This window comes from Aegilops tauschii, chromosome 3, assembly GCF_002575655.3.
Source record: "Aegilops tauschii subsp. strangulata cultivar AL8/78 chromosome 3, Aet v6.0, whole genome shotgun sequence".
NCBI lineage: Eukaryota > Viridiplantae > Streptophyta > Magnoliopsida > Poales > Poaceae > Aegilops > Aegilops tauschii.
Window position 1 is genome coordinate 304,941,325 of NC_053037.3, and position 14,221 is coordinate 304,955,545.

Here is a 14,221-nt window from a genome sequence, read left to right on the forward strand (position 1 = left end):
TTGTGGGCTGCCTCCCCACTCCCCTATGGCCCATGTAGGCCCATTACTTTCCCCAGGGGGTTCCGGTAACCCCTCGGTAATCCGAAAAATACCCGAACCACTCCGAAACCATTCCGATGTCCGAATAGCATCTTCCAATATATCGATCTTTACCTCTTGACCATTTCAAGACTCCTCGTCATGTCTGTGATCTCATCCAGGACTTCGAACAATCTTAGGTCACCAAAACACATAACTCATAATACAAATCGTCATCGAACTTTAAGTGTGCGGAACCTGGATGCTCATATTGGTTCCTACATATTCTATGAAGATCTTTATCGGTCATACCACAATGATAACATACGTTATTCCCTTTGTCATCGGTATGTTACTTGCCCGAGATTCGATCGTCGGTATCATCATACCTAGTTCAATCTCGTTACCGGCAAGTCTCTTTACTCATTCCGTAATGCGTCATCCCGTAACTAACTCATTAGTCACATTGCTTGCAAGGCTTGTTATGATGTGCATTCCGAGAGGGCCCAGAGATACCTCTCCGATACTCGGAGTGAAAAATCCTAATCTCGATCTATGCCAACCCAACAAACACCCTCGGAGACACCTGTAGAGCATATTTATAATCACCCAGTTACATTGTGACGTTTGATAGCACACAAGGTGTTCCTCCGGTATTTGGGAGTTGCATAATTTCATAGTCAAAGGAATATGTATAAGTCATGAAGAAAGCAATAACAATAAAACTTAACGATCATTATGCTAAGCTAACGGATGGGTCTTGTCCATCACATCATTCTCCTAATGATGTGATCCCGTTCACCAAATGACAACACATGTCTATGGTCAGGAAACTTAACCATCTTTGATTAACGAGCTAGTCAAGTAGAGGCATACTAGGGACACTTTGTTTTGTCTATGTATTCACACATGTATCAATTTTTCGGTTAATACAATTCTAGCATGAATAATAAACATTTATCATCATATAAGGAAATATAAATAACAACTTTATTATTGCCTCTAGGGCATATTTCCTTCAAGTTATATGATCTAATTACATTAGCACTGTTGAGAGATTGCACTAGCGAAATTACGGGCCCTAGGCCTCATTTTCAAGCATTGCAATACCGTTTTTGTGCCCATTTACTATTTGCTACCTTGCTGTTTTTATTCATTCAGATTATAAAAATATATTTCTACCATCAATATTACACTTTTATCACTATCTCTTCGCCGAACTAGTGCACCTATACAATTTGCCATTGTATTGGGTGTGTTGGGGACACAAGAGACTTTTTATTATTTGGTTGCAGGGTTGTTTGAGAGAGACCATCTTCATCCTACGCCTCCCATGGATTGATCAACCTTAGGTCATCCACTTGAGGGAAAATTGCTACTGTCCTACAAAACTCTGCGCTTGGAGGCCCAACACGTATATACAAGAATAAAGTTGCGTAGTAGACATCAATGGTACGACTTGGTGGGACTGCACGGATGGTGCAACTTCTTCATCCTTCTTCTCGTGAGCCATGGGCTCTTCAATCTTCTTTCCTTCCTGTTCCGGCTGTGAAGCCAGGGAACCAGGAGCAGGGTCAACCTCCATCGGGGCAGGGGCACCAGATGAGGCCGTTGGGGCAGTACTTTGGGAAGCATCTTGCTCCCCCTCAACCTTTTCTTCCTCCTCAGTGGGCCCGGAGGGTCTAGCTTGAATGTTCTTCACAGGTGATGAGACTAACTTCTCCATCTCAATTTCTTCGTCAATCTTTTCCTCAAGAGCATTTTGCTCGGGCACAGTCATAACTTCATCAGGATTGACAAGATAAATATCCACAACATCCGCTTCTTGTTCGACCGAGGTAGGAGCTACCACAGCCTCAACTTGTTGTTCGGCAACTTCCTCGGGACGAGGGGATGGTGGAATCTATTGAAGTGGTGCACTTGAGTCAACAGGAGCATCGGCCGAAGCAGATTTGACACGACTGTCCTTGACTTCTTTTGGCTTATTTGCTCTGGCCTGAGCTTTCTGGCGATTTTCTTCTTTCCCCCTGCGTCGAGCAAGATTTTCCTGATGTTGAATCTCTTCGATTCTTCGATCACAAAGCTGGGAAACTTTTGCGCATATAACCTGAAGGAAATATGCCCTAGAGGCAATAATAAAGTTGTTATTTATATTTCCTTGTATCATGATAAATGTTTATTATTCATGATAGAATTGTATTAACCGGAAACTTAGTACATGTGTGAATACATAGACAAAACAGAGTGTCCCTAGTATGCCTCTAGTTGACTAGCTCGTTAATCAAAGATGGTTAAGTTTCCTGACCATAGACATGTGTTGTCATTTGATGAACGGGATCACATCATTAGAGAATGATGTGATGGACAAGACCCATCCGTTAGCTTAGCATTATGATCGTTTAGTTTTATTGCTATTGCTTTCTTCATGACTTATATATATTCCTCTAACTATGAGATTATGCAACTCCCAAATACCGGAGGAACACCTTGTGTGCTATCAAACGTCACAACGTAACTGGGTGATTATAAAGATGCTCTACAGGTGTCTCCGAAGGTGTTTGTTGGGTTGCATAGATCAAGATTAGGATTTGTCACTCCAAGTATCGGAGAGGTATCTCTAGGCCCTCTCGGTAATGCACATCACTATAAGCCTTGCAAGCAATTTGACTAATGAGTTAGTTATGGGATGATGCATTACGGAACGAGTAAAGAGACTTGCCGGTAACGAGATTGAACTAGGTATGATGATACCGATGATCAAATCTCGGGCAAGTAACATACCGATGACAAAGGGAATGACGTATGTTGTCATGCGGTTTGACCAATAAAGATCTTCGTAGAATATGTAGGAACCAATATGAGCATCCAGGTTCCGCTATTGGTTATTGACCGGAGATGTGTCTCGGTCATGTCCACATAGTTCTCGAACCCGTAGGGTCTGCACGCTTAACATTCGATGACGATTTGTATTATGAGTTATGTGTTTTGGTGACCGAAGTTTGTTCGGAGTCCCGTATGAGATCATGGACATGACGAGGAGTCCCGAAATGGTCGGATGGTAAAGATCCATATATTGGAAGGTAGTATTCGGACATCAGAATGGTTCCGAGTGATTTGGGTATTTTACCGGAGTACCGAGGGGTTACCGGAACCCCCCGGGGGAAATATTGGGCCTTAGTGGAGAGAGAGGAGGGCCGCAAGGGGTGCCCCCCCATGGCAGTCCGAATTGGACTAGGGGCAGAGGGCGGCGCCCCCCTTTCCCTCTCCCTCTCCCTCTCCTTCCTTTTCCCTCCGGTGGAGAAAGGAAAAGGGGGGGGGGGGGGCGAATCCTAATAGGACTCCCCCCCCCATGGCGCGCCTCTCCTGGCCGCCGGCCTCCTCCTTCCCTCCTTTATATTAGGGGGCGGGGGGCACCCCAAAGGCAAATCAATTGTTCTCTTAGCCGTGTGCGGTGCCCCCCTCCACAGTTTACGCATCCGGTCATAGCGTCGTAGTGCTTAGGCGAAGCCCTGCGCGGATCACATCACCATCATCGTCACCGCGCCGTCGTGCTGACGGAACTCTCCCTCGACCCTCTGCTGGATCAAGAGTTCGAGGGACGTCGTCGAGCTGAACGTGTGCTGAACACGGAGGTGCCGTACGTTCGGTACTTGGATCAGTTGGATTGTGAAGACGTTCGACTACATCAACCGCGTTAATCTAACGCTTCCGCTTTCGGTCTACGAGGGTACGTGGACACACTCCCCCCTCTCGTTGCTATCCATCTCCTAGATAGATCTTGCGTGATCGTAGAAAAAAATTAAATTGCATGCTACGTTCCCCAACACGAATTTCGCCCACTTGGTTCGAATTGTTGGCCAGATGTATGCGGTTAGCGTTGGATGACTACCTCCCGCATCCGTGTCGGCAGACTGGGCCCCTTATCCGCGGACGGAAGCGGGAAGTTTTTTGCGGGTTGTCGTTGGAGATATCCTAAATGATTTCAGTTTATGCAGTTTCAGAATAATATATAGGAATGCTGGTTTTTCACCTTGGTTGCCATTGTTTCTATTTCTAATGGACTGAAGAACGACTCAAGTTATTTGTGCTGTCGGCTTCCTAAAAATCTCTCAGTCTCAATCGTTGTTTGAGTTGGGCCAATATCGAGCGTTGGATCTCAGTCCCCGTGGATCATGTATGTCTCCCTCCCTCTTTCACTCGTGGGGATGACGAGAAAGTGATGACGAGTGGATAGGAATGGGTGAGGGCGGTGAGCTAAAAAATGTGTTCGGACGGATGGCATAGCGCCCGAACGAGCCAGTTAGATGGCGTGTCGACCGGTCCTGCTTTAAGATCCGTGATCACCATCCGATGGTTACAACAACATCAGGACGAATTGTCTTCGTGCCACACGTGTGGCACTTATCATTTAGGTAGAAAATTGACTTGCCCAAATTTAAAAATCAGGTAATTTACATATATAGTTCCTATAGTTAATGGATGAGAATAAGCATATCTAAAGAGAGGGGGAGGGGGGAGCCGATTTGCAGACACCATGCATGCCGATGCCGCCGCCGCGCGCATCGATGACCATCACCTGCCACTGCGCACTCGGTCACCTCCTAAGTTGCCGCTCCATCTTTTGCTCCCCAGCGGTTCCTGGCTTCCTGCTCGCCCGGCCTCTCCTCCTCTCTCTCTCTTCCCGTCCTCTCCCTCACGCGCATTTGGATCGACCCCCGGTGAAGCTGCATGCGCCGAGGGCGACAACGTACCGTCCACCGTACATGTGCATGTGGTGTGGAAGGGAAGGAGAGACGAAAGAGAACGATCGACTCGACAATTGGTGATCACCGTGGGCAGGCACGTCGTCGTAGGTAGGTGGTGCATGCATGAGCAAGAAGAAGAGAGAAGGAGGCGGAGGAGGAAAAGGCGGTGGGGGAGGGGCTCATCAGCACAGGGGAAGCGGCGGCGGGCCGACGGCGGTAACGGATGTGCTCTCCATGGACGGCGGCCTCCGCGAGGTGTCGGTCTCGGTCGTCTTCTCCGTCTGGTGTCTCCTTTTCCTCCTGCGCTCCCAGTTCCTCAACAGCCAGACCGACGACCCTTCGGGTAACTATCTTCCATCTCCTTCGATGCCGTCGTCATGTCTGCGTGGTTGAATGAACAGTTTGACTAATTCACACCTTAGATGTTTTTTAAGTATGTCACATCTAAACTCCCATAAATATATAATGCAGCAACAAAAAACAAAAAAAACTAGAACAAAAAATAAACCATAAATTGAATGCACAACAGCATAGATGTGACATAGTAGATGTGACATAACTATGTCACGTCTGGATGTGTACTAGACAGACCCATGAATGAATCGGTGGATCGGTCGGCGCAGATTTCTACGGCGAGCGCGACAACTACTGCAAGGTGATGCCACTGGAGGCATACATATTCCCCGCCGACAACGCCTCCTCCCCGACGTGCCAATCCTCCTCCTCGCCGCACCACCCAGAAGCGCTGCCGCCGTCCAACGCAAGCGGCGGCAACTCGTCGACCGAGGCAGCCTTGGTGGAGCTGGACGAGTTCCGGAGCCGCATCCTGCAGGGCAAGGCCGACAACGACAGCGGCCGGCATCACCAGCGCGTCGCCGACGGTGCCACGCACCGCCTGGAGCCCAGCGGCGCCGAGTACAACTACGCGGCGGCGTCCAAGGGAGCCAAGGTGCTCGCCCATAACAAGGAGGCCAAGGGCGCCGCGAACATCCTCGACGGCGACAAGGACCGCTACCTCCGCAACCCGTGCTCCGCGGACGACAAGTTCGTCGTGGTACAGCTCTCCGAGGAGACGCTCGTCCACACCGTGGCGCTGGCCAACCTGGAGCACTACTCCTCCAACTTCAAGGACCTGGAGCTACATGGCAGCCTGAGCTACCCGGGGGAGGCGTGGGAACTGCTGGGGCGGTTCACGGCGGAGAACGGCAAGCACGCTCAGCGCTTCGTGCTGGCGGAGCCCCGGTGGACGCGCTACCTCCGGCTGCGCCTCGTCAGCCACTACGGCTCCGGGTTCTACTGCATCCTCAGCTACCTGGAGGTGTACGGCATCGACGCCGTGGAGCGGATGCTGCAGGACTTCGTCGCCAGCCACAGCCCCGACGCGGACGCCGCAAAGGCCGCCGCCGACGCCCGTAAGGACAGCAGCCACAACGACACCGCCGGCTCCCAGGTCCACGCCAAGCAGGTGGAGGGCGGCGGGCGGAACGAGAGCACCGGCGACGTGGCGAAGAACAACGGCTCGAGGGTGGCGGACGGGAAGCCGGCGCAGGCGCAGGGCAAGGAGGCGGTGAAGCAGGCGACGGGGCGGGTGCACGGCGACGTGGTGCTCAAGATCCTGATGCAGAAGCTGAGGTCCCTGGAGCTGGGGCTGTCGACGCTGGAGGAGTACACCAAGGTGCTGAACCAGAGGTACGGCGGCAAACTGCCGGACCTGCACAACGGGCTGGCGCAGACAGGCAAGGCGCTGGAGAAGATGAAGGCGGACGTGGAGGACCTGGTGGAGTGGAAGGACAAGGTGGTACGTACTCAGTTCGCCCCAACCTTGTTTGATGCATGCAACTGAAAGGGCGAGTGGTTTGAGTTTCGTTTGTTGTCTCTCTCGTTTTGGTTCAGGCGAGGGATGTGGGAGAGCTGAGGGACTGGAAATCAAGCGTCTCGCGGAAACTAGACCATCTGGCCAGGGAGAACGCGGCGATGAGGCAAGGACCCATCACCCATGCCATGATACGCGAGCGACGAGGTAAAGCGGTCGGGTCGAGATTGTTTTGACGTGGACGTGGATGTGGATGTGCGCGCAGGTGGGATGTGGAGGAGATGAGGAGCATCCAGGAGACGCTTCAGAACAAGGAGCTGGCGGTGCTTTCCATCAGCCTCTTCTTGGCGTGCGTCGCGCTCTTGAAGCTGGCGTGCGACCGCTTGCTGCTGCTCTTCGCTAGCAAGGAGGAGGAGGACGGGGCAGGGACGGGGTGGATGCTCGTGTTGGCGGCCAGCAGCCTCACCACCCTCATCGTGCTGCTCTACAGCTGAACGATTTGTTAGGAAGAATAGAATAATAATGACTTTGCGAGCTAGACCTCGTTACCTTCTTTCAGGTCATGTTATGACTTAGCAAGTCATTAGGCAATCTAATTCTCCCCTCGTTTAGCACAGCTAGTCTTCTTTTACAAGAGAAATAAAGTACAAGAAGAATGGGTATACTGTGCAGTATGTTGGCGAGGCTTTCAACCTTCAATACTTAAACTACAAGACGCTATGGATGACTAACGAGGAACCAAAGAAAAGGCTATCCAATAAGTCTACTTTCATCTGCAACGAGAAATGGGTTCATTTCATACCAGACAACACAAGAGCGGTGCAGCAGGTGTCAGTGGAACAAGTTACAGACCACAAAAAAATAATGGACAATTGAGCGAGCAAATTATTGAGGCACTGTTGCAATTGTGTGCTCGTCATGCTGGCATTCAGCACTAAAAACTTTTCAGAAACAAAATTGTGAAACAAGACAGGTAATTTCGACAAGCATCAGCTAAGAGTATATTATAAGGCGCGCCTCGACATCTAATTCAGACCTTATAGCCGGTTAAGGTGAATCCTCTGCCTGCAATCTCGCCTACGCAGAACCATGCATAAAGCTCAACCCCAAACAGTGTTGCAATTCCAAGGTCCTCCACCTTGAGCTCCTTCCTGTTCTTCCAAAGCTGCTTGACACCATCAACCTCTTTCCACAATGCTTCATAGCGGCCTGGTAGACTGAAGAAAACAGCAAATATATACAAGCCACTGATCAGACTCCAGAGAACAAAGGAATGGCTTAAGCACAATAGAAAACATTCACCGCGGCAAGGAAAAACAAGCAAAATGCCTTGCGCTGATCAGCATAGCTGTGCATAATCAAATTACGGCTCATGAAAGATGTAGTGTTGCACTCCATTTGAAGATAGCAAACACGTAAATATACCAAATGGAGAACCGGGCCCATGGGGAACTAGCCCATGTGGCTTAGTATTGATTATGAAGAACAGCCATGACCACTACTGCAGAGACCAGGCCTTGAACGTGGGCTTCCAATGAATCAAACCACTGGCCAACTGATAACCCCAGTTCTCAACACGGAAAAATATACGTTTAGTCCTCTCCTACAAGTGCAGCCATAGTATGGTCTTCCTACCACACACAACAACTAATCACTATTGTACCGCGTACCATCTGGAAGTTGCATTACCAAGGTAAACATGCCTCGTGGCACAGCATTCGCCACAATGTCAAATAAAAATCTGTGATAGGGAATGCAAGTTGGAAAACAATGTATTGAACAGTTCAAATTGGCAAACAATCTTGATTAATCATATTGTATTATTGTGTCAAACTAAACCGCTGGTTAAGACATCGTTAAAGGAATATATGAATGTATCAATCATGATTCAACTGGTGATGTAAGTTTGCTTGAAACCAAACTCAGCTAGTTCGCTGGTTCAACAAAACAAGGTTATGACCAGGTCAAGTGTCCATCCCATCGTATATGTCAAACTACTAGAGTGAAGTTCATAATATTTCCAAGAAGGACCACATGAATCTGGATTATATAACCACTCATGGATACCTCGAAATGTAAACAACAACAACAACAACACATAACCAGAATACGGATGCACTTGACTGAGGTTGCACTTTTTGCACAAAGTAGCTAATAAGACCAAAGATTCAAAACATACACAAGTCAAGAAGCAACGAAACTCAAGGTTTTTCTATGTCAGTCAGTCAAACCTGCCTATACATGTAGAAATATCCTACACTCTTCCTGCCAATTACTCAGATCAGCATGATATTTTGATGAAATATTTGCAGGCAACAGTTGAACCGATTTCTTTGCAAACATGCAGAAAAATGGCAAATGTTTCACAGAGAGCTATATGTGCTAAGACTCACTTCTCGAATATCATACATAGTAGATTACCTTTTATTTATGATATATCAACTTCACAAGAGATTATGCTTTCACCTAAACAATCGTCCTTTATGCTACATCTGCGATGTCTCCATGCAACATGGGTCATCTGTGATCAGGCATAAGCATGGCATATATCATTTCCATTATGAAATCTCAAACTTGTGCCAACTCCAGGACAGACATATTTCCCTCACACATTGCATGACTTGCAGAATTGTGATTTATCCAATTAAACCAATTATTGAACATTGCATATCTTGTTCGATTGAAGTGACAGTTATCATTTCAAGAAACAAAGGTGCATCTCCATCCACATACATAGTTTACCAATCATAAATAGTGCTCTACAAGAGGGTCATCCAGTTAGAGCAACTCTAGTAGACCCCGCATCCCGCCCCGACCCGTAAAATAACCGCCAAAATGCGGGTCGGGGCGGAAAAACCAGCACGATCAGACCCCGCATCCCGCCCCGGCCCGCAAAAATTTTTGGGGGGCGCGGCAAAATCCCGACCCCAACCCAGGAAACGCGGGTTTCCCCCTCGCGGCTGCGGTGCCCTGCATATAAGCGGAAGCGGTTGGTGGGGGGACATTTCATCCCGCGCTTTCCCCCACCAACCACCTCTCCTCTCCCCCCTTGCACCGCCGCCGGCCGCAGCCCAAGATTCCGGCGAAAGCAGCCGGCAGGAGCACGCCGAAAGGCCGCCACGCGCACGAGGCCTCCCCTCCCTCCCCCCCTGGCTCGGCGGGCCGCCGGATTTGCGGATCTGCGGCACTTCATCGCGGGCCGCTGGATTTGGCTTTTTCCGGCCGCCGGTTGCTGCCCCAAGTGATGGAGTGGTCGGGGAGCCTCTCCCGCAGCCCAGGCAAGGGCGCATCGCCGCATGCAGGTACGGGTTCGTCCGCCCGCCACCGCCGAAGGTTTGCGGGCATGGATTCGTCCGGCCGTCCACCGGGCTCAGCGCTCGCGCAGCGTCTTTGTGGCTTGCCGATGCCGCTCATACAGTGCGACGACTGCACACGGAAAGTGCTGTGGCTCACTTCGGGCACGCCGAAGCACCCCGGATGGGTGTTCTTCAAATGTGAAAACAACGGGGTACGTGCGCTTGCAGTAGCTCATTTGATAGCTCATTCTTTAGTTCAATTGCGGTAGCTCACTTCGAGCTTGCTCATTCTTTTGTGTAGGACGATGGATGCTCATTTTGGTTTTGGGAAGGCCAATACATTGATTTATTGATAGAAAGAAACTTAACAGATGTTGGTGCACTCCTTAGTACAATCGAAGGCAATGATGCGGCTGCATGTGCAACTGGAGGGGAAGCAACGTCTACTTCTTTCAAACCAAAGATGAAGAAAGAAGAATGCAAAATCAAGAATCCGCAGATCGACAATGAATGCATGGAGAAGATATTAGTCCAACTTGTGGGAGCAGTTATGGAAGTTGGAAATCTTCTGAAATGCATACTTGTGGTTCTTGTTTTCTTTGGTTTTGCTATTCTAGCAAAGATTTGGTGATGTCTTTTGTATCTAATGTTGTTGCAAAAGCAAAGAAATGCATTATGCTAGATCAATTTAAGTTGCAAATTTAAGTTTTGCGGGCCATGAGGAGCTGCGCCAGATCAGACGCCGCAAAGCCGACCCGTAAAAAAGCATATTCCGGGAATATCCTTTTTACGGGTCCATTATGCAGGGTCTGCAACTGCGGCCGTCCGCGCCGGCCCGCAAAGGCGTTTTTGCGTGAACTGCAAACACGTTTTGCAGGCCGGGAGGATGCGGGGTCTGCTAGAGTTGCTCTTAGGAGCAGGCGACACTGTCCCAATACGCACACCTAGCTGAATTGCTCTGTCCTGGTAGCTGCCTAGAGTAAGCATCATGTGAACAATTAGCATAGTCCCTGCCTAGCAAATCATAAGCACCGGCTCACAGTCAAAAAAAAAAAAGAGCTTAAACCCCGGCTAACCAGAAATTGCTGATGTAGCAATGGTCTTCCCCCGGCTAACCCAGTCAGATTTGAGCTACATTGTGGATGGCACATACAAGAGATCTCCAAAATTCCCGTATGCTATAAGTTCATAAATAGTGCAGAAAGTGAAGACTGAAGAACTATGCAATCGCTAAATCACCCAGTCACAAGTGGCGGTGGCTATACATTGAACACTTTTATATCTAATTTATGTAAAGAAGTTTGTATCCACCAAATACATCGATCACTCACCCTAGAAGGCCACACATTGCCACAGCCACGAGTGGACCACCCCATACTACGATCCGGTCCAGCTAGGCAGGCAGTAATAGAGATAGTAGGCAATTACGGCGCAAACCTCAACCACACCATGACCACCCCCGTTGCTACGAGCACAAGCAGATCCACTGATACTGCGCAACAGCCCCGATTGGAACCACACCACATGTACAGACGGTTGGACACATAAATCATTCAGGGGCTTTACCTCGCGAGGCGCGTGTAGAAGAGCTGCTTGGAGAGCTCCTGGCACTTCTCCACGGAGGGAGGCTGCACGACGTACTGCTTGTTCTTCTCCATCGCCTCCTTGTAGTAGGCGCCGCCGTGCTTCGAGGCGAATTCCGCCGCCTGCGCCGCCTTGGTCCGCAGCTGCGCGAGCCTCGCCGCCATCGCCGCCGGAACCTACGATGCGCACGCGGAAAGGGGTCAAATCGAAAGTATCAGATCTGGTTGCGCGGATCTAGTGCCGGATTAGGCTGAAGAGAGTGGTTGATCTGATGGGAGAGGCTAGGGTTTTGGATTGGGAAGTACCTTGACGAAACGTCGGCAAGAGGCAAGGAGGAGGTGAGGTGGGAGGAGATCGAGAGGGAGGGGGGAGTAGGACGGCGGCGGGATGGTAAGGGTGTGGGTGCTCAAGATTGGGAGGGGAAAACGGTGGGCGAGCGACCGAAGGGTATTATTGTCAGTTCACTGGTTTTGGCCACGAGAAGTTGAGGGTATTATTGTCAGTTCATTGGTTTTGGGTAGGTGTGTTTGGTTGCCCGCATTCAACCCAACCGGCCCGCGCGGAAAGAAGAGAAAAAGTTGGGCTGTTCGGTTGCCCGGGTTCACTATTTGGATTGCATCGCATGGAGTTTAAAACACCTCAAAGCCAGACCCGCTAGGAACTCCCAAATCGGTAGTTTCTAGCAACCCAGACTCGGACGAAGTAGAGGAGGGGAATGCTAATGATGTTAAGGGTTTAAAAAACACGCATCCATGGTTCATACTCAGCTAGAATAAGTTGCTAAGTCTCAAAATGATTTGCTTAATGAGATGAATAATAATATAAATGATCATGCTATTAAAGTAATGATTAGAGGAGGTACAATGACTCAGGAGCCGTTATATCCTGAAGGTCATCCTAAAAGAAATGAGCAAGATTCTCAAAGACTTAATATTGATGTCGGATTTCGGGCTCTGCAGACCCTTGATAGATTCGAACTCTCGGGTGCGTGCGAAGAACTCAACCTCCCCAGACTGCCTACTCGCCAATCTCACGACCTAGCTCGATGAGCAGGAAGGAAATGAAACACAACAGTTTACCCAGGTTCGGGCCACCTTGTGGTGTAAAACCCTACTCTTGTTTTATGGTGGATTGGCCTCGAGGTGGGCTGAGGATGAACTAGTACAGTGGAAGAACAACCTCAGGAGGAGGAGTGTTCTTGAGCTGATGGGGGAGAGGATGGTCTGAATGATCCGTCCCTCTCTACGGTGGTGGCTAGATCCTATTTATAGTGGCCTTGGTCCTATTCCCCCAAAATGGAGGCGGGAATGGATCCCACAATGGCAAATTCAAAGGGAGACAACTAGTACATCTTATCCTGACAAAAGTAGTCTTCGCGTGCAAAAAAACATCCGTTTGTGACGCCATGGTGGACTCAACGATGACCTCCGTCCTGCCGTCCTGGCGGTCTTGGTCTTGTTGCATGGGAATGGAAACCTTTAGCTGATTCCTCGGGACTCCGCGCCTGCGCTTGCCTCCTTAGCACCAAAGGAAATTGTTGCCATGCGCCCGCTGGCGCCTGCCTGGCCTTGGTCGTCATGGCTCACGTCATCTGAACCTCGCGAGGTGAGGCTTTGCATAGAAATCTCCGCTCCTCAGGAGCCAGCCAGAGGAGGCCACTCCTTCTGGAGGTCTTGGTGTCGTCCGCCTCGCGAGGGTCTTGAATTGTTGATGCTAAAGGTGGGATGTACTGGGCCGTCTATGAAGCCACGCCGTGGGCCGCAGGCAGGCAAGTTTGGGTACCCCCCTTCCCAGAACACCGACAGTAACCCCCGGGCCCAAGGCGCGAGCACCGCGGGCCCTAACCGCCTGCGGCCTTGGTTGACGCGTGGCGATTGATGGGACGTGGGCGTCTCCGCTTCCCCACGCTGCCTCGACAACTGTCCAGGTCTGACAAAAAGGCTGGCGCCTGCCGCCAAGCCTTCATTACCTCCCCTTCGTCTTGCTCCAGATCCCCTTCTTCCTCTACCCCAAGAGCCTCCAGATCTGCCGAATCTCTTCCCAGAACTCGCCACCGATGGCCACCAACAAGGCGAAGTCATCAGCCCCTGCCGCGCGCTCGGCCTCCTGGTTCGAGCCGGCCCTTAGTGCGTTACCGTCACTAAGGAGAACCATCTTGCTGCCACACTCCCGCTTGTGACGCCCCCGATTTGACCGTACACTAATCATGCACGCAAATGTGTACGACCAAGATCAGGGACTCACGGGAAGATATCACAACACAACTCTAAAACATAAATAAGTCATACAAGCATCATAATACAAGCCAGGGGCCTCGAGGGCTCGAATACAAGTGCTCGATCACAGACGAGTCAGCGGAAGCAACAATGTCTGAGTACAGACATAAGTTAAACAAGTTTTGCCTTAAGAAGGCTAGCACAAAAGTAGCAACGATCGAAAAGGCAAGGCCTCCTGCCTGGGACCTCCTAACTACTCCTGGTCGTCGTCAGCGGCCTGCACGTAGTAGTAGGCACCTCCAGTGCCGTGGGAGTCGTCGTCGACGGTGGCGTCTGGCTCCTGGACTCCAACATCTGGTTGCGACAACCAGATAGAAAGGAAAGGGGGAAAAGGAGGGAGAGAAGCAACCGTGAGTACTCATCCAAAGTACTCGCAAGCAAGGAGCTACACTACATATGCATGGGTATATGAGTAAAGAGGCATATCAGTGGACTGAACTGCAGAATGCCGGAATAAGAGGGGGATAGCTAGTCCTGTCGAAGACTAAG

The 14,221-nt window shown here is 50.1% G+C and overlaps 2 protein-coding genes across 2 annotated transcripts; one reads left to right on the forward strand and one right to left on the reverse strand.

Moving 5' to 3' along the window:
- Positions 1-4,113: 4,113 nt before the first annotated feature.
- Positions 4,114-7,517, forward strand: LOC109735518 (SUN domain-containing protein 5). The gene is made up of 4 exons (XM_020294740.2): positions 4,114-5,106; positions 5,387-6,561; positions 6,657-6,742; positions 6,842-7,517. Exons 1-4 carry the CDS (start codon positions 4,887-4,889, stop codon positions 7,068-7,070), a joined length of 1,710 nt encoding a protein of 569 aa, XP_020150329.1. The 5' UTR covers positions 4,114-4,886; the 3' UTR covers positions 7,071-7,517.
- LOC109735514 (uncharacterized) lies at positions 7,439-11,925 on the reverse strand. Its single transcript, XM_020294732.4, has 3 exons — positions 11,762-11,925; positions 11,439-11,632; positions 7,439-7,793 (listed from the first exon to the last, which is right to left on the reverse strand). The coding sequence occupies exons 2-3, from the start codon at positions 11,618-11,620 to the stop codon at positions 7,607-7,609; spliced, it is 369 nt and encodes a 122-aa protein (XP_020150321.1). The 5' UTR covers positions 11,621-11,632; positions 11,762-11,925; the 3' UTR covers positions 7,439-7,606.
- Between the last annotated feature and the right edge of the window lie 2,296 nt (positions 11,926-14,221).